This window comes from Falco biarmicus, chromosome 10 (genome assembly GCF_023638135.1).
Source record: "Falco biarmicus isolate bFalBia1 chromosome 10, bFalBia1.pri, whole genome shotgun sequence".
Taxonomy (NCBI): domain Eukaryota; kingdom Metazoa; phylum Chordata; class Aves; order Falconiformes; family Falconidae; genus Falco; species Falco biarmicus.
Window position 1 is genome coordinate 7,010,777 of NC_079297.1, and position 20,149 is coordinate 7,030,925.

The 20,149-nt window shown below is 39.7% G+C and overlaps 1 protein-coding gene across 2 annotated transcripts in view; it reads right to left on the reverse strand.

Moving 5' to 3' along the window:
- PREX1 (phosphatidylinositol-3,4,5-trisphosphate dependent Rac exchange factor 1) overlaps positions 1–20,149 on the reverse strand; it is a 165,197-nt gene that overhangs the window by 38,749 nt on the left and 106,299 nt on the right. For both annotated transcript variants that reach the window (XM_056353309.1, XM_056353308.1), the window contains exons 10-14: positions 18,371–18,518; positions 14,127–14,227; positions 9,875–9,978; positions 9,112–9,161; positions 4,673–4,748 (exon numbers count right to left, since the gene is read on the reverse strand). In XM_056353309.1, the coding sequence (XP_056209284.1) occupies positions 4,673–4,748; positions 9,112–9,161; positions 9,875–9,978; positions 14,127–14,227; positions 18,371–18,518 (479 nt within the window). The remainder of the gene's footprint in view (positions 1–4,672; positions 4,749–9,111; positions 9,162–9,874; positions 9,979–14,126; positions 14,228–18,370; positions 18,519–20,149) is intronic.

Sequence of the window (20,149 nt, forward strand, 5' to 3'; positions counted from 1 at the left end):
GGCTGGTTAAAGCTGCAGTGGCATTCTTTTCTCACACAGACCTGTGAACAAAGACTTCGGTTTCTCACTACCTGAAGCCTTGAGTGTAGTATTTCAAAACACGTACCAAAGGTGACTTGCAAATTTAGCAATTTACCTGAAATGGCAGCATTAACTTTTGCATCTATAATTCAATTAAATACAAGAAATGCTTTGTTTTCTCTACATAGCTGCTAATTTGCAGTCACAAGTGAAGACTTTACAAACATGCTGCTTGTACTTCTTAGGCAGACATGTAAGTTCTAAATAGCGCTCGTAAAAATCAGCAGGCACTAATTGATTGGTCTTACTCAGATGAAAAACACTGTCAACACTGGTCACCTGATGCAGGATTACCTGCTTCCCAGCCCCCAGACAAGAGAACCTGGGACCTGCTATCTCACCCAGAGCAGTTGGTCAGCTCATTTCAGCAGGCAGGGGACCTGCTGCTCTGGCAGAGGAGCATTTCGGCATATTACTTTCAGGCCTGCTAAATTAGAGTCTGTATCCTATGCAAGTGTCACACCTCCTTTTTCCCCCTCCATCTGGAGAACTAGATATCCTGAAGCTCTAGCAGCAACTGCAGAGTAGCGTACTGACCTTGTTTTAAGCAAACCAGCCTGCAGGCCAAGAGCCCTCTGATCTTGTCAGCAGAACATCAGCCCTACTTCAAGTCCTACTAAGGAGAGCCGTAGCTATTTGCCAGGCAAATACTGGCAAAGAACAATCATTATGGTGTGAAGATACTATTTAAATACAGGATAAACCGGGATCAGCACGTGCCAATCAGCAGCACTACTGGCTCTTGTTGAAGAGACTTTCTGAGAGCAAAAAAAAAGGCATGACATTTACAAATGAAGAACTAAAGACTGCTGTCTTAGCAGGAAAAAGACCAAAGCAGTTCTGGAGGGACTGTATGATTATGTAACCACGGAAAGAAAGACAAGAAAAGGGGTTTAATAAACCTGAAGTTTAACTTTTACTATAAACTAATTTCAAGTCTTTCCTCATTTTCAACATCCAGTCATGCGACAACTCTCAACACTCACTTTGTGTTACTTTAAAATAAACTACCCATTTATCCTCTAAAGAGGCTGGGACTTAAAAATGTGATTTATTCTTTCAACTGTAAATAAACTGGAGTAGAAATGCCTTCTAATGTTACTCTCTTAACCTTTAGGAATCCACTTTTTTGTAGGCAGCAAAATCTTCGCGTACGAAAGCTCTGAACCAGACTTGACTACTTCCGATGATGTTAACTTGGCCTCAAAAGATTTCATTAGCAAAACAGCATTCTCTAATTATAAAATGTAACTTAAAAATAGGTCATTTCAGCTCACCTGCAAGTACTAAATGTTATGTAGTAGTTTGTCCAAATACAATGAAAGCAGTAACAAAAATCTTAACAAAGAACCACTAACAATTTTGACAAAATGGCTTTCTCATAACTTTTTCATGTAGAAATTGGATGGGAAACTAGATACACTAGTTTTGACAAGATAATTTAGGTTTATTCAAATATAATCACTGAATGTGAATCAGCAGAATTTTAGCAAGTTTACAGACAGTACCATAGTCAAGAATCATGCCCAGAGCACACTATTACTATTATTACTCATAATATAATAATATAATACAACATTGCGTTATGTATTTATAGTATCATAATTATTGTATTATAATTGTTAATCTTATATTATTATATGACTATAATTATTGTAGATAATTAATAAATAATTACTTCCACCATTACTATTATTGTTGTTGTCTAGTTCAGCTAATGCCATGATGTCTAAAGCCCTAATAATGGTCTGTGTTTTATCACAGATAAGTTCTGGAGGTCTGGATATAAATCTTCAGCCAGATGACAGAAGTACTGGTTTAGTGGCCGTTCAGCCTTTTAGTGCACCCCCAGCACCACCTGAGATTCTGTGAAGTACAAGAGCTCTGACATTGGTAAGTGAGGTCTGTGTTACTCTTTGTCCGCAGCCTATCAGTAGTCAGAGAAATACTAGGTTGTAAAATGAAGTTGAGAGGGTCCAGACTCAATGGAAGAATGAGCCCCCTCCCCTCAAGGATTACCTCTAAATATATATAGAGACTATAATATAATTCACAGACACTTTCAGTGTAAATCCATGGATAAGGATCAGATAGTTCTCCTCTCAGACTCTACTGCTGTAACCATTTCTCTGTTACATTCAAAGGGTCACTAAAGTAATGCCTACAGGAAACTGATACAGCGTTATGGTTTCCAGGATTTGACCCTGTGCCTCTAGAAGAGGCATGAACACTTCCATCTCCGACCGGCACATGCTCAGACGTGCTTCTCTCCACCATCATCCCTCATGCTTTATTTTAGTCTCATGCACAACTTCCCTGAGACATACTGCGTGGATAACTGCAATAGGATCCAGCTATTGTGAAGAGCTACAAACAATAAAAAGACATCAAGCAAATTCAGCACTAAATCTCCAAGTTGTTAGGAAATTGCTTGACCACCCACTCTCACGTGCAAAAACTCCCTTACAGTGAATGACCTGTGCTAGCATATCACAGGGCACTTTATTAATAAATCCGACAGTCAGTGATGCTCAGCTCCTGCAGACCCCTGATGTCTACAGAGCCACAAATGCACTGCACATGCAACAATAAGGCTCTGAATGCATACAATACATAGGGGATAACAACATATATCACATTTGAATACAACTGTTGAATTGTACACAAGATTTAGCCTCATTGCCAACTTATCTCTTGCCAGAGTATAATAGCCAACAATTTCCAGATGGGAGGATGAGGGTACAAAGTACAACTGACACCATTTCTTTGATTATAAAAAACATTCTCACTCTTTTGCTCTGTTCAGTCTTATGAATATTGTAAAGGTCAAGAAAATTAAAAACAGTTTTCTTATTGGCAAGGGCTCCCACTTGCATTTATAGCCTAAATTGCAAACAGAAATGAGAGAAACTATCCTTCAAGACAGTCATCCCTACATCACTAAATCGAACAGAAACAACAGTCCTCACTTTTTCTGTGTGCCATTTCTAAACAAAAATCACAATGTAAACTGGTTGTCAGAAGCAGAAACAAATACATCCCAGCATTTTTGTGTAACAGGTAGTTATCAGATCAGATACCATAAGCAAGATTTTCAAGAAGAGAAGCCTAAAGTTAAACCGAAAGATAGATATTTGAGCAGTTAAATAAATTAACTACTCTGCAAACAGCTGAGTATTTGTTAGCTCCCACTAAAAGCTGTTGTTGGCTAGTATGGCCAAGTATTAATGGTTGCTAGAAGACAGCTCAATGTAGTATGAAAACACCAAGCAAACCTCCATGAAAATTACTATTTGTAAGGATCTATGAGCAAAGATTGATTTAGCCACACAGACAGGAATTCATCTAAGTCATAGATGGTGATTTAAATGTTTAACAATGTTCTCCTTTAACTGAGCTCAGATGATGTTTCCCTCATCTATGCATCTGTAATACACGTACATATGCACACATATACACAACATAAATTAAAAAGACTTCTGTATCTGCCTTTAGTACAGTCTGGTTCAATCTTAACGTAAAGTTCAGTAAACAGGAGAACTAACAGCCACATTAACCTACCAGAATGAAGAAAAACGGGGAAGAAAATGAGCGACCTTTTCCAGACCAAGAGCTGATACTTTACTTTGCTATCTGAGTCTTTCTACTGCCTACAGCTCTATGATTAACTATTATATTGGCCTGATTACATCGCTCCTCTTTGGCAAAAGCAGACTTCTTTTTCCCCCCTCAGCTTTCCATGAAGAAGACCCAGTTAAATCACGTGTAACTGGTATGACAGCCTCACTACTAATATCCTTGCTCTCCTCTATGCTCTTAACAGGAAAACAATTGACTACTCCATTCTCATTCAGTTATTTGGCACAGAACAACCTTCAATCATATCAATCTTATTAATGTAAGAGGACGTCAAATGCAATTGCAGGAAACGTTTCTGAAACACAACATCCCTGGTTGTCAGAGGCCAGATTCTCATTCAAACCAGCTTCCCTTTATGTCATTTTGGCAGTATAGGACTTAATGCGATTGTGAATCAGACCATCATTTAAGACAAAACCAGAACGTACAGTTGACTCTATGACAGTGAGCAACATGGCACACTCTCCCTTTAGATTGCTTTACACCATCAAAGCTAAATTTTTCATTTCCCAAGCTACAGGTGCTTCTCTGTAAATTACAAGGTAAATGTGGGGATACTACACTTTCTAAAGACATTGGTGTAGTTGGTGTTAAACTCTGATTCCTTTTTTAATAAAACTGTACCACACCTACACTAGATTAAACGAGACCAACACTGCTTTAAACATCTTCCAAAAATCCCAAGAAATAGAAAAGGTCCCCAAGAACCATCAGTTCACCACTCCTAGGGCTAGGAAAGAACTTTATTCCAAAGATCTTTATTCCTCTTTATGCTGCCAAATAACAAGATTTCACCAAATGAACAATAAAGTGTAAGATTATAAATTCAAAGAATCAGAATATGTTTAATTATGTTGAAATATTCTCTAAATAACTGCATTTTATTTACTTTTAAATGGAACTGAAAAATTAAGCTCCTTGTCAAAGACAGCAGTATCGTAACGTTTCTTACCTGTGCAATAAGCCAATCCACTAGTTTACTTGCAGGGATTACTGATTTGTAGGTCTTCAGGTGGTAGTCGCGGTCTCTAATTAAGAAAGAGAATAGAGGGAAAATCGGGACAAAAAGGTAAACACTTCTTTTACACTACAGATGTACATATACTATTGGGACCTACTATTAACAAGTTGAGGAAAGAAAAAGAATTACAGACAGGTAAAAAAATTATAGACTCCCAATCACAAATAAATAAAACCTAAGAAGCAGATATCCTTGCTCTCTAGAAGAAAGGACTAGTTTTTAAACTTTTCTAACAACTTGAATTAGGAAGATATTTCAGATCAATACAGAGCAGTATTATTTCAAATTTCTCTAGATGTTGTTTCAAGCCATCTTCAGTGAGCTCACATTCTTGCCAGAGGCAACCAGGGCATTCTTTTTGCAAATGTACTGAGCTGCTGCTTTAACTCATGTTAGAATATTGCCACCATCCATTCACCTGAAAATCACATTCTTCTGGCTGGAAGTCATCTTCTAGTTTCCATCCTAATCCATTCACGCCCAGTTTACTGTCACTGGCTCTGTGGCAGCCCCATCTATAAGCTTAAATAATACTTCTCTAGTATTTACCCATCAACGTATTCATCAACAGTGACCCTACATACTCCCTCTCTGCCCCTTCCTTGTTAGGCTCACTGAATTAAGCACCTTCTAGCCTACTCTGTCAAGACAGATTTTCCTGATTCTCTGCACCTGCTCAGATTTTACTTCCTTTAGCAAAATATCACAGAGTAGCCAGATACAAATAGAGCACACAGTGTTCTTTTATGGCATTAGATAATTTCAGCCATTGTAAATAAAAAAAGAAGTGTTGTATTTAGGTCTTGTAACACAACTTGCACCATCGCACACACAGTCCTTGTAGACAGCAGCACTGTTCCTGAAATTAGGAAAAGAAACCCTATTGTAACTTGCTGCTTTTTGCAGTTTTCTTCCATTCCTCTTCTCAGAGCCATGGAGATAATTGATGTTTTTAGTCCTTCATAAAATACTTCTAAAGAATTTTGATACAAATATAAGAGGACTGTGTGGCTTAGGACATTGGGCTCAAACACCTTTCACCTCCAGGTCACTGGATTTAATCCAGCTCAAGAGAGAATGAAAAGCTCTTTCCATTTTAAGGCTGTTTACTGGCCTGTGTGAATAAAGTTTCATGGTCTCGATCCAGTTCCTAGCTCCACATCACAAAAGCCATTACCACAATTAATTTGCATTAATTGGCTCGCTCTTGTTGAGAGTCTCAGTAGAGAGGCCAAACGCTGAATGGGCTATGAAGAATTAATTCCTCTCTCACCCTCGGAGGTGGTCCTTCTATTTCAAGCTTGAGGTCCACTGGCATGACTGTGGAAGCAAACTTTCACAGCCACTGTGACTGTTTCACTGTCCGGATGTATCTATACGGCAGCTCAAGAGAACACTTTTCTTCAGTTCTGTCAAATCAGCCTCTTTCATTAGCACCACACTATTTGACATTTATTTTTTTCAAAAAATCTAACATCAAACCACCATCTAAAATTCATCGTGCTCATGTTCCTTTCACTAATCATCTACAGATACAAACACGTTGTGACTGGCTTTTGTAAGTAAATGCAGCAGAAATGCCTGTGTGTTTGCAGAACGCAGGGTGTGAGAAATTATAAAGGAAAGCAGGACTTTCAGATCTTGGGAGAAAAAAACCCCAAAATAAAACAAGCAAAAAAACCCCCACCAGCATTTCCAGAAACATGTCCTCAGAACAAGAGCTTTCCTCATAGTGCTTACACACATTTTTCAATTTGTCTTCCAGTAATGTGCTAAATCCAGCACAAAGCTGTGGGAGTATTCTGGGCAGTTTTTTCCCCTCTCACAGTCTTATCTTGAGAAAATGTGCTTTTGAAATGTCAAACAATAAAGGAAAGCATTAAAATATTGAGTACGAATGAGTAGGGGTTTCCAGACTGTGAGAAGCAACTCCCAACGTTTTCATACAGATGCTGACATTGAGCTAGAGTTTTGACTGAGCTGGCATCAGCATCTTGGTCCAAGGCCTAGTCTTTCACTGCTTGTACTTAAATGCTTGTCAGGTATTAATATTTCAACATTAGTTCACTGACTTTTCCCCCCCATTTCAATCTAGCCTGAACAGGAGTAGAGAATGAATCATAGAAAGTTATCCAGAACCATGAGCTGCAGGTGAATAGTCAAATATGAATGTGGGAACCATTGAAATTTTGGCAGAATCTTGCTGCCTCACAGGAGTTAGAGGAATAAAACGTTCTTCACTGGGTCTAGCCTATCTATGTACTGAAGTACCGTCCATCACACATGTAAGTGGGAGCAAGTACTCCCACCCTCACAACTTCCCCAAAGTAGATCACGGATGTATTCAGAACCTTCTCCACATCTAAGATTTTTTTCCAAAATGTTTTACTTTTTATATATCAACCCCCAAAGCAGCATGCTTTATTTCCAGCAGGGTATACCATCTTGCCCTCAAAGTACATCAGTGTAAGAGTTTACTTAAAGAAAATTATAAAGGCAAAGGCTACATGGAAACTCCCAGGTTTCCAGGGAAGATGACTAAGCAAAATTATGTCCCAAGGTTGTCAACCAAGTAACTGAATTTTGAATTTTATAATTCCTCCAGATCCTCTTGGCACATGAACCTGCTACTCCAAGCAGTTTTCCCGATTTTCTAGAAGGAAGATTGCACCAGAAAAAGTAGGCTTCATCACCTTGCTAGCATGATTGCAGGGATCAGCAGTCTGAAAATGCCAGATAAAGCAGCAGGCCAAAGGCACAGCACAAAGTAATAAGTTTTGCACAACTAACTTGGCTAAAAGCTAGTTCATTTAGGCTAACATTAGGCTTGTCAGAAGCAAAAAGACATGACAAGAAGCGGATGACAGCCTAGGAGATACCAGTTTTCTAACAGGGACATAAAAGGAAGAGTAAGTAGGAAAGAGAATGGTGGGAAGAAGAACCTAAACATACTGAGAATGTTAAGTCTATACAGAAGGATCCTAAAACTTCTGACAGTCTGCTATTTTTCACTGGTCATACACAGTTTGGATTCATGCAGTCACTAACACAGATGAATCCTGATTCTATTACAAAAATAGCACACTGATAAAACACCACAAGACAGGCCTATGGTAGTTATTTTGTCCTTGCTGATTCCCTAAACTGTAAGACTACACCCCTTTCAGTTTGTGGGTACCCTGAGGTCAGTGAAAATTTTTAAGCCTCACTTACCTGTTCTGCATGTGAATTGCCATCTTAAGGGCTGAAATGTGTATGTGCAAATACACGCATGCATATACATAACCATTCTGCCTACCAACAGCTGCATCATGCTTTCCTGCTCTCTCCATACCCTTTAGGCAGGTTAACTGAAATCCGTACTACTGTACAACAGTTGTTCTGGAGAAAAAACCCTAGAGATCTAATTAGGCAAATTTATGTCTGATTAACTGTAACTGTCTTTGCAGCTCCTTTTAGAATGACAACGGCATCTCAGTGAAACATCAGCTGTACAAGCTGGGGACAAAAGGTCAGTTTTGTCGAATTTGGGACTCCAGCCATGCCCACCAAAGGCTTGTTTTTCTTCTTCATCAGTTTTTTGTATGTAAAAATTAAGTACTCCTAAGTGAAAATGCCTGATTTTCAACCACAAACACCTAAACAGAACACCTACATGGTTCAGGGTGGTTTCCATTATAGGCCAGAAATGTTCATCTGATGTCACAGTAAGGCAACAACATCTGAAAATCATCTCCTGGGATCTGGGAAGAGAGTTAACTAGCACTTGCAGATTATCTCAGGTCTTTAGTATTTATTTATACAGATCCAAGTACTGAAGATTTTGCCCAAAATTGTCAGGGTTTTTTCAAATTACAGCTTCAGGTTTTATTCTACTTCAGATTAGGTTTTTTTTGTTTAGGGTGCTTTGAATTAAAGAATCCTAGCATCACATTGGAATATGTTTACATTATTTTAGCATCTGTTTACGTTTTCTATAATCCAAATAATAGAGCAGCTACAATCACGTCACACAATCTGCCCTGAATCAGTAGTCTCTTATTAATCACACCCACTTTAACTCACATAAAATGCCAAAGTAAACAAACAAACTTTTGTCATGCTAACAGCTCTCATGAACTAATAGAGGAAGCAAATGTCAGGAAGACTATAACACTAGCCTTTCACTCTCCCAGAACCCAGTTCCAACATCCTCCAGCAAAAGTACAACTGAAGATCTAAACTGTGGAAATAGAAGGGTAGTGAAAGAGACAAGAAGATGCAGAAAATTACTGTTCATAATAAGAAAGAATACAGATTTCAATAGTAATGTGTCATCCTTTTAACAAAGCCAGAAAATATATACAAGGGGATCATGAAGGGGAACTTACTTTACCACTGGAGTATAAAGGCAGTGTAGTCGGCAGTAGAGCCTCACACCCTGAAAAAGGAAAGATGCATGGTATTATCAGCTTTTTCCTTTTCAAAAGAACACTGACTAGCTAAGGCTGGCAAAACCTGGACACTGATGTCTCTACTTAACTGGAATTATCTATTGATTAACTGTTTTTCAAAACAGTTCCCTTGTCCTCTTTGTCAAACAAATCTTTCTTCTTTCCCTGCCTCCAGAAGCCAAAAATCTGTACTTTTATCTCTAATCACCTCCATTCCAACATTTTCTCCATTAATCCTTCCTCACAATTAACCCATGAACTTTTGTCCATAAGAAGAAATCCAATTTATTAAAAGGTATGTGGGCAGATACGGGATCAACAGAACTCATTCGACATATAATTATCAGGAACAGCAGTTAAATATTGATCTCTTCTATCTCCCTGAACCATAATGCCCAGATTTTCAGCAGACATGCAGTATTACGGCTTGCTGTTTTCTTTTAAGATCTTTTGTTACTATATTAGCATTGTAATCAGCAGTCTTGGGTGCAGTCACAACTGCATTGTTATTTATTGCTAAGCTCTGCTTCCTCTCTCTGGGGTGAATGTATGTCTTCTATGGCATTAGAATGGATAGCTTAATACAACAAAGTTTAACAGCATTAGAGATCTCCTATATGACAGGTCAATGACATTCAGAGGTAGAGCAAACTCTTTTAATGCAAATCACAAGGTTCCAACTAAGAATGATAATACAAACCTTGGACATGATGTCTTCCAATTCACTTCTTGGCTTGTACGTTCCATCATCATAGCGAAATCTGTACATCACCTGCTCATTCTTAAACTGGTGTTTATCTGAAACTAAAACACCAGTATGATAAATAAAATCAGTCTTTTCTCCCCTGTCATGTTCTTCATAGGCCAGTTGGCATGTCTACACCTAAGTATTTGCTGGTATCTATCACCTCCTGAAGAGAGGACTCAGCTCTTCAAATTTCCCCTGTGTACAAACATGGTTACGCGCATTTCTGAATAGCCCCACCAACAAAAGCAGTTTTCTAAAACACTGCAGCTCCAATAAAAATGGAATTTCTTCCTTTTGCACCAGATTCAATTTGCATAAGGCTCTGGAAACAGTCCTAGTGAAGGTAATTGGAACCGTCTGACTTTTTTCAATAGCTTTTGAAGGAAGTGCTTGCAAATTCCCACAACAGTTACTGCAGCACTGAAGTAATTTCTGCAGTGGCCTGAAGTTCTGCAACTCCAAAAGGAGAAGCATGCTGGTGGGAGGAACTACAGCTGTTAGAGGTATTCTAGGGGTGAGTTCCCTCTAGAAATTAAGTAGTATTATTGAGAGATTGCTTTTTCATCCAGAATAGCCATTCCACAGCAGGGCAGTTAAAGTCTTATTAGGTACTGTATATACTGATGGGCTTTGAAGACAAGGACACGAAAGATGTTTCAGTGTGTTAAGGAACCATTTCAAAAGAAGCATTGGCCAAAAGCAGAAAAGAGTTAAAAAGCATATCCAGTGTCAAACAGATTTATCCAATGCACCAGACTGGAAGAGGGTTGAAGTCTATATCCAATTATACGTAGGTTTACCTGTCTCTGTTCTAAGGTAAATACTTTCAATAGAGCATGGAGGTGGGAAATCCTCACACCAAAGATAGTAGTTTAGTAACTAGTAGAAATCATGTTTCACTGATTCATAAGGAAGTGGTAATTTTAAGTAAAAAGCGCCAACAACTGTTCAAATTCAAAATAAGTAATAAAAAAATTTCAAAGTAATAAGATTTTAGTGTGTAGTACAGAAACACCATTGTTCACAGCCTAGTTTAATGGAGACTAGTTACAACTGTGTAAAGAAGGAGAAAATCTAGAGAAGAGCAACCAAAGCAGACAGCAGATAAGGTGCTGTAGCTTAGCCACTGTCATCTTTCCTGCCTTTGCCAACATAACAAAATCATGGCCAGATCTTTGTGCTGGAGCGGCCCTGAATACTTTGGATGCAGTATTTCATAGTGTAGGCACAGCATTTGATGAACTGAGAAAAAATATGGATTTATGCTGTTTAAGATGCATCTTAGCCTGAGTTTCATTAACCTGAGAAAACTCATTGCAGTGGATGGCTAAAGATAATTAAACTGTATTAAGCAGATGCAGAAGTACTAGGACTCGGTTGGAGAATTAGTCTGCCCCTTGCAGAGCGGGCACGGTAACAATTTAGAAGCCAGAGACCAGAAATTCTTAAGACCTTCCCTCATTACATAGGGCATCCTGGTCTTTAATTAAGATTCCTGCTTTTGGTGATATTTTTCCTTAATTTCACAGAATAAAAATTTGCAGGATCTGGTGTATATCCTTTTGTATACAGTGGAATCTCTATATTGACTTCTTTCAGTGTCTGCATGCTCTGGATTTTGTATTTCGAAATCCAATTTAGGATTGAGTCTGCAGAAAGCATCTTTTGTATCTGGCACACAGCAGATCAGGTTCTGATCATTTCTGCTCTCTGTGACAGCTACCAGAACTTCCACATCAGCAGTCCCAGTGTCCTGGTTTTAGCTGGGATAGAGTTAATTTTCTTCCTAGTAGCTGGTACAGTGCTGTGTTTTGGATTTTGGATGAGAGTAATGTTGATAACGCACTGATATTTTTAGTTGTTGCTAAGCAGTGTTTATACTAAGTCAAGGATTTTTCAGCTTCTCGTGCCCTGCCAGCGAGGAGGCTGGGGGGCACAAGAAGCTGGGAGGGGACACAGCCAGGACAGCTGACCCAAACTGGCCAAAGGGATGTTCCGTACCACATGACGTCATGGTCAGTATATAAACTGGGGGGGAAAGCTGGCCGGGGGCCACTGCTCAGGAACTGGCTGGGCATCAGTTGGCGAGCTGTGAGCACCTGCATTGTGCATTGCTTGTTCTGTATATTCTTTTATCATTATTATCTTCATCATTATTTTTTTCTTCTTCTGCCCCATTAAACTGCTTTTATCTCAACCGACGAGTTTTCTTACTTTCACTCTTCCAATCATCTCCCCCCTCCTGCTGGGGCAGGGGAAAGTGGGTGAGCAGTTATGTGGTGCTTAGTTGACAGCTGGGGTTAAACCACAACACCCAGATAAAATAGCCAGAATTAAAGGAGATACAGAGGAAACGGAGTGATAAAACACAAGAGCTCAGCATTTAGCAATTTTCTATGGCCCTGCTTCTCAAGCAGGCTGAGAGATCAGCAGTTTTCACCTGATAGTAATGTAATGCCAAGTGAAAACAAAAGATAAAAAATATTGCCTAACATAGAACCGAGGTAAGGCCTGCATTATGGTGCCAAAGTTCCATGTTCTTGCTGTGTTACAAGATACATAATGGGATACTTTCATGTTTAATGATTTATCAAAATCTCAAGGGATATTTCCTTAAGTAAATGCAGCACTGCAAATACTTTCCAAAGTCTGGCAATAATGGTCATTGAAGATACTAACATCAGGAACTCTAACTAAAGGTAACATTAAAACCAAACCAGATGCACCTCACTCAGGGTATTTGAATAAGGGGAGCAGTAGATACAACAGCACAAATTTCTTTAAGCTGTAAAGCTGTGTTTAGAGAAAAAGGACATTGCTGAAAGTGTCAAGTATGAAGATATGGCAGAGTGAACACTTGTCATAAAGTAACAAGTCTCAAGACAGCTATTTGCACCAACAGTACAAGTGTACATGTTCAGAACACAGGCAAGTAAGGGCGTGAGCACAAAAGAGCATTCCCTCATCTAAAGGCGCATCCCTACATGTTGGAGCCAGAGTGTTCCAGTTGTCCAAAGCCACCGTTAGGGCCAAGTACTCAAAAGCGTTCAGTGCTGCTAAGCTCACGCTCAAACCCCTTCAAAGTCTGAACGTGCCTGAAAGTATGTCTTGGTACCTGGGGGTGGAAGTGTACATGCAGGAAGGACTAGATTATTAGGTTTAGATTATATTAGATTTCTCTGTGTTAAAAAGAAGACATCATTTCTTAACAGTGGTATTGTTACCTGAAAGACAAGTTTGTGGAGCTGAGTTATCAAGAGATTAAAGCACGACTAGCCTAATTAAATGGCTTCCCTATTTAAATTGGTTTCCAAGAGATTGTATGGAAATGTAGACCACTGGTGACTTAAGACCTATATACCATATTCCTTTGATGTGCATTTTGCAGCTAAACTCATCTGAATGTTGAAATTGGGGCATCTGCTGTTTAACTAGAATAGGACTATGTTGCTCTGCCTGCATAACATAATATGAAAACAATAGGAAACAGCAGGACAAATCTGAATTTAAAAGAACATAATCCGGAGAAAGACCTTAGTTTAGCAGAAACGCAGACAGGACAGGTAATTTTCAGACAAGCTTTGGTCATACACTTGTATGCACTGTCCCACTCCTCTAAAATACCCCTCATCACAACACTTCAAGGTCATCTGCTGGGCATGATGAAGAAACATGGGGCATCACTATTTCAAAGAGAGACATTCTTGCCAAATGAGCTGGAAAGAACAAATCCCACAACAAATCCTCCATCATCTCTTTTTCTTATGACAAGCAGTCTCATTAGAAAGAATGATCCATCGTCTGTAGCCCCTCACTGTACCTGTGCCCCATTCTAAAAGAGCCCTGCTCAACTCTCCTCTGTATTGCTCATGTCTCATATGGAAAACTATATTTACTGATCATTACAGATTTTCAAACACATGTAGTACAAAGGAATACATACCTGATATAGTCTGCAACAGAGATATTGCAGAGAAATCAAGTAACTACAGGCATAAACATTTCCAGGATACCCAACAAGTCCTGTTTTCATGACAAATTTGCCCACTCCTTAGTCCCTGGAGTCATTAAGTATTTTGAGGATTTGATGGGTATGGTACAGGGAAGTATTTGAACGTCATGTGAACAGCTGCAGTCAGTTTTCCACCCTCATTTCCAGGGCATTACTGAAATCTGACACTTCTTTATGGCGTGGAGCACTCACCATGATGAATGATTCCATTTTCCAGTAGTGCCTGTCCCAGGTTGACCCCTTCCTCTGGTTTGCTTATCTCTCCAATCTCTGTGAGCCATGATACAAACTCACTGCAAAGGGAAGCAGAACAGAAACAATTAGCTTTTTTGCTCTGAATATAAGCAGACACATGCCTCTGAAAGTTGTCAGCCAACCACAGGAGACTTTCTCCTTGAACCAAGTGTGAAAACTGTTGTACGTGATGATACCTCTACTAGGTGGCTCAATTTCCTACATTTCTTGAGGAAATGCTCTGCAGAAGATCCAGACATCCTACCTGTGACTTTTCCCACCATTTCCCCTTAGCTCATCATAATTAGCACACACACAAAAGGAAAGAGGATCTGGCTGGATCTATAAAGATGCTGCAAATCCTTGTTTTATTGAGCAACCCAGACATCCAAGGGGAAAAGGAAACCAAGGTTAACTGATGAACTTAAAAACAACAAGCTGGAGAGTAGGGAAAACGGCTACTTCTATCCAAGCTATCCTTCAAGCAGTGTTCGCAGTCTTAGTTATATATGCTCACCTTTCTTCACTGGGTCTGATTTCTGCCCCTCCTGCCTCCCTCTCTAGACAGTGTAATTGCATTGGCTTTAATGGAATCACAGTAGGACTTGGGAAAGAAGATTCAACACACTGAATTCAAGCACAGAGCAGTAAAAGAGAGCACAAGCCCCACAGGTTAATTTAAGGTCACTTATTGGAGTCGGTGCCTGGCAGATACATAAACGATGCTTCTAATTTATAGACAAAAGGTGCTAAGTCTGTGTGCTCGTGCAGCACAGAACAAAACCTCTCTCTGGTGATGGGCAGAGCTGCACATACGGGAAGAATAAAAGCCAAAAATGGATAGATATGTAGGATGTTACTCAATTAGAAACAGTAAGTACAGAAAAACAGACATTGCAAGCCTGATGAATACAGCACTGCCAAAGCCCTAGGGGGCTGAGATGTTTGCCAGGTTAATTAGCGATTATACTAGTAATGTGTTAAATTCATAGAGAAGAACAAAAGGAATATGTGAAAGCAGAGCAACATATGGCCAATCTGAGTTCAATAAACCACTTGGGTGCTTGCCAATGTGCAGAGGGTTGCTGCTTATCACAACCAGTATCCATGCCTCCACTTGTGGGCTCTAAATGAAGTATTTTTAGACTGTTCATATTTGTCAGAGCTGACTCATCTAAGCTGTAGGTAGTATTTGCATTTTGCCTTTAGGATAACAACAACTCCAATACTGAAAACTTTGGTTTTCTGAGGGGCTACCCTGTAACTGTCATAGCGTAGAAAAAGCAGCAGAATCTATTCAGCTGTGCCAGGGGAACCCCATGGAAACCAGTGGAGTTTTGTAAAACTCCTAAAGCTGGAGTACTGTAGCGATGAGTCAGACTATCTCCTAAGGAAAGCTCCTTCTCAGTTTTCCAGTGATTCTGAAATGTTTCTGGAGGCATTTAAAACCTGAAATAGAACATAAACTGCAGAGGGAGGAAAAGTAAGAATGATCCTCCACACTCATTACCGAGAATACAAGACACACTCTGTGGAGTGTCCCATGACAGACATGCTGGCCAATGACCGTAACCATGTTAAGTACCCAGTTGCTATACATTTTTCCATCAAGCGCAATGGGTCTACGGCAGTTTACAGCACTTCCCAAAGCTTCAGTGGAACTGTTACCCTGTTAGCTTTCCTCTTCTTTTATTTGGAACCATACCCCTGGAGTTTATTTGGATTGTAAATATAAAGCGATCTTATTAAAATTTGAAATTGTGAGCTGAAAAAGGGAAACACTACTCTCATAGCCCTGAAGCCTCAGAAACGTGGGATGGTATTTTTAAGAGCTACTTTAAGACTTCTGTGGTATTTGATTCATAAGCAAAATCAGTAACTGCTCTGAAAGCTTTATAAATACTGAAAGTGCACCAAGAGGTTTTTTAGCTATATGCTGGACTGTTGCTAAAAAAGCATCAACTCAAAAAATGGATGGCAACGCTTGACTTGTTTCCTCATCTTGTCCTAAGCAGTACTCCAGTATAACTGGGAGTAACCTCACTTCCCAGTGGTGCCATGCCCAGTTCTCATCTGGCATGCAAGTCAGGACACCATCTCCCAACTATACCTCTGAAATTAAGGGACTTAGAACAGCTGGGTTTCTACTCCAGAAACACACAGGAAAATCCAACCCATCCAAGTTTGTGCAAACTGATCAGGTATGTTTGGAATCTCCTGAGGTTAACAGATCCTCTCTATTACAAGCTCAATACAGTTTCAAGGTTTTGCAATCAATTTAGCGCAGTGCTGAAAAGAAGCATGGCAAGCATATCATTTACACATACTGGCACCAACACACGTCCCCCACTGTACACTACTCACGTGCCTAAATTCCACTACGGCTAAGAGTGGCTAGGAAGATGGAATTGCACTCATGCAAGTCAGCTGCTGAAGTTAAGTTCAATAACAGCCTTATAAATAAATGAATGTGGCATTTCTGAAGATACTAGGATTAGTTTATGCTTTTTTTCCTGCAAACACATTATATCTCTTGAATTATTAGATGCTATCTGATATCCAAAGGCCAAGAGAAAGATTATTGTTTGCAGCCTTAGTGTTACTCTCAGCTGCATGTAGCAGAAAACCACTAAGTACATCTCAGCACAGTTATCAGTGACTCCCTTAGGCAGGAATACCTGAAAAAAAGAACAGGTCACAGCCAAGATGCATTGTTCAGGGGAATCTCCAGGAATGATACAAAAAGTGTGCAAATCATGACTGGATTGTACTGATTGAGTGGCACTCAGCTGAGTTGCCCGGGACTGTACCCACAAGTGACTGTTGGAAAGGTATCAGCAGAGTTATTTTCTGTGGGGAAGGATGGAACATCAGCAGAAATAATGCTTTTGTCAGCGACCAGGATACCTATAGGTATCTCACTTTGGGCTCAGTTACCCACTGACAACATTAGGTCAGGTCCTCACTACTGGAGTGTCAGGTGAGTCTCAGGTGGCTGTCAAGCAAACTGAGGGCAATGAGCAGGACAGATCACAGAGCATGCAGGAAGACAGACATTTTAAAATAAAAAGGAATAGCAGGAAATCCCAGATAAGACCTCACACTAAGCACAATATTAGAGAATCCACAATAGGCTCATATAGATCAGCCTGAAAGAACCTAAGTTTCTTACCTGGTGCTTCTTGTTGCACGGAAAATAGGAAATGCTGTATCAAGCCTCCAAAAATCAGAGCTTAAAGGTTTCAATTTAAATCCAGCAGGATCAACTGGGGGTGTGTAGGGTGTCTGTGTGTGTGTGAAGAAGAAAGCAACCAAATCTCCAAGAATCAAGAATTTTTTTACAGCTCAAATATCCCCAGCCTGTGTTACCACACCGCCTTCCGTCAGACAGAAAGACAATGCACCATTTCCACACCCTGTACCCAAGGAATGCTGCCTGCAAACTCCCATTACAGAGACCGGGGAGGGAAGGGATATGAATGAATAATCTATCTCTCAGAACTTTTTTTCCTCCCACAGTTGATCACTTCAATCATAAACAGCTGAGGCAGAAAAGTCTCATGTCAACTAATGTGTCTCCCTGTGTGCCATGCAGGACATTTTCCTGCAACAGCTCCACTGCTACCGTACCTGATCTCTGATCTGATTCACCCACAGGGTCTCTCTTCTACTGCCTCATATATGTCATTCTTCAGAATTATTTTGTAATACCTAGACTAAGTGAAAAAGAGGTTTTCCAGCCAATAAAGCCCTATACTTTATTACATGCACCAGGACTCCTGATGCACAAAATTTCATTTGTGTCTGTTACCCTGACAAACAAGAAACTTCTAAATTCAACCCTGAGACTTGGACAGTTCTGCTGGATTTAAACATCACCTGATAAGCATTTGCTCGTATACAAAAGAGGATACGGGTTGTGCCACCAACAGCCCTGAGCTTGTGGGAGTTAAGGTATTTTTTCTTGTTCCTTTTGCTGATTTGCAACAGCTGTTATGAGTTACTGTACAATAGATTGAGCTGTCACTATACAGCCTGTGTATGGCATAAATAGAAATCAATGATTAATTTTAATAAATCAGCCTTTTCAATTAAGCTGCATCAAAGCACATCTGATCTGATCTCACAATGCCAGCCCCAGAAAATCCAGTCTGTTCTTTTAATTGGTATGAAAGGGCCTTTTCAATTCAAATGCCACTTACTTGCCAAGAAAGCACTTGGGAACAGTACTTAATTTTCTCCTCCTGTCTTTGATAAGGTTCACTTTCTTGCTCATCATCATTTGGTACAGCTTCTCTCCTTTCTCTGCAATCATGACGTATGCATCCCTCTCCATTCCCAGTTTCAAACCTGGAATGCAAAGTGAAAATTCCTTCAGGTCCTTAACATCAAATAAAGTCTTTGCTTAAAGTCAAAAGCTGAGGCCAAACAGAAAAAATGGTCGAAACACAAAAATTAACTGACTTATTTTCCAAGTAAGGGGGAAATTGGGTCATTTATTTATATGAATAAAAAAGGTGAGTTTAGCGCCACTGAGATGCTTGCAGCATTTCTTCTCCATTTTAAAAAGTAGCTTTAAACTTATGATTACATCACATCACACAAAGTAGAACAGTTTACAGAACATGGAGAAGTTCCAAAGAAAGATGCACATGGGTCGGGGCAATCCCAAGAACAAATACAGGCTGGGTGGAGAATGGATTGAGACCAGCCCTGTGGAGAAGTGCTTGGGGGTGTTGGGTGGGTGGGGCTGGGAGCAACTGGTCTAGTGGAAGGTGTCCCTGCCCATGGCCAGGGGTGGAACGAGGTGATCTTTAAGGTCCCTTCCAACCCAAACCAGTCTACCTGTTTCTATACCTTCTGAAACTGGTTTCCTGTTGCAATCTCACTTTTGACCCTGAAATAACTGCCAGTGTAGATCTGTTCAAGGCAGCTAAATGCTTGACAGAGCAGATGACTTTTTGAGCGTTATATTACTTGAAGTCAAAAACACAAACCTGCTTAAATTAAATTCATATCCTTAATTAAATCAAAACTAGACCGGAACACTATTTTCTCATCTTTTCTTAATTAGCCTATTTACTAATATCCCTAGACTAAAAATACAGTTTGACAATCATATTATCCAGTCAATGAAATAAATACTGAATGATTTAAGGAATGACAGATAATAGGATATAGAGAAAATTTCACATCCACTTTGTACGAGTTTCCACATAGTTTATGTTAACTTGAAAACTGCTACAGTCAGGAGGATGATTCTCTGAAAACAATAGGTGTCTATGTTACAACTATAGCCATAATTGGCATTTTCTGGCACTCCGCCTTTTAGATCTGCAAATTGCTTTAGGAGGGCAGCACATGAGAAAAGCAGTTTTGCTGCTGTAGATGTTTTGTCTCTTCTAGCCCGAACAAATTTTTTTTGGTTTCTGGCTATGTTATTCTAGAACTTGCAAATTAGGCAACTCTGGAGTCCAAAACAGAGGCACAGATTTTAGACATCTCTAAGATTAGCTTGAAAACAGGCAGCCTGAATTGGTCCTTTACTTATGTGCCTGCTGTTTGCAGAGATTGACATCAGACAGCGATCGGTATAAGGCTAGAAAATGAAAACTGTACATTCTTTGAGAAAAGCAGGTCACCCTAACTGGACGTAAATCCTGTTGCTCTATGGTAAGATACTGAAATGAACTAATAGTCTTCTGCGTCATCAGAGCTGCTTTCTAGCTTTTTGAAAATGTTTAATGCATTTGTTTTGGAGGCTTGAAACGCATGTTCCAGAAATTAAGACTTGCACAACATTTTGTCTTTCAAATACAGTATTTCTTTTGTGTCCAATATCTGGCTAAAGGTTTTTGCTCCCCAAACCCCTGCTGTTATTCCTCCATCCTCTTCTTCCCCCAATACTGTGATCCAATTCAATGCGAATGCTGACACGTGTAGCTGAGGCTAATTTGCAATGTGAACTCGTGATAGAAAAC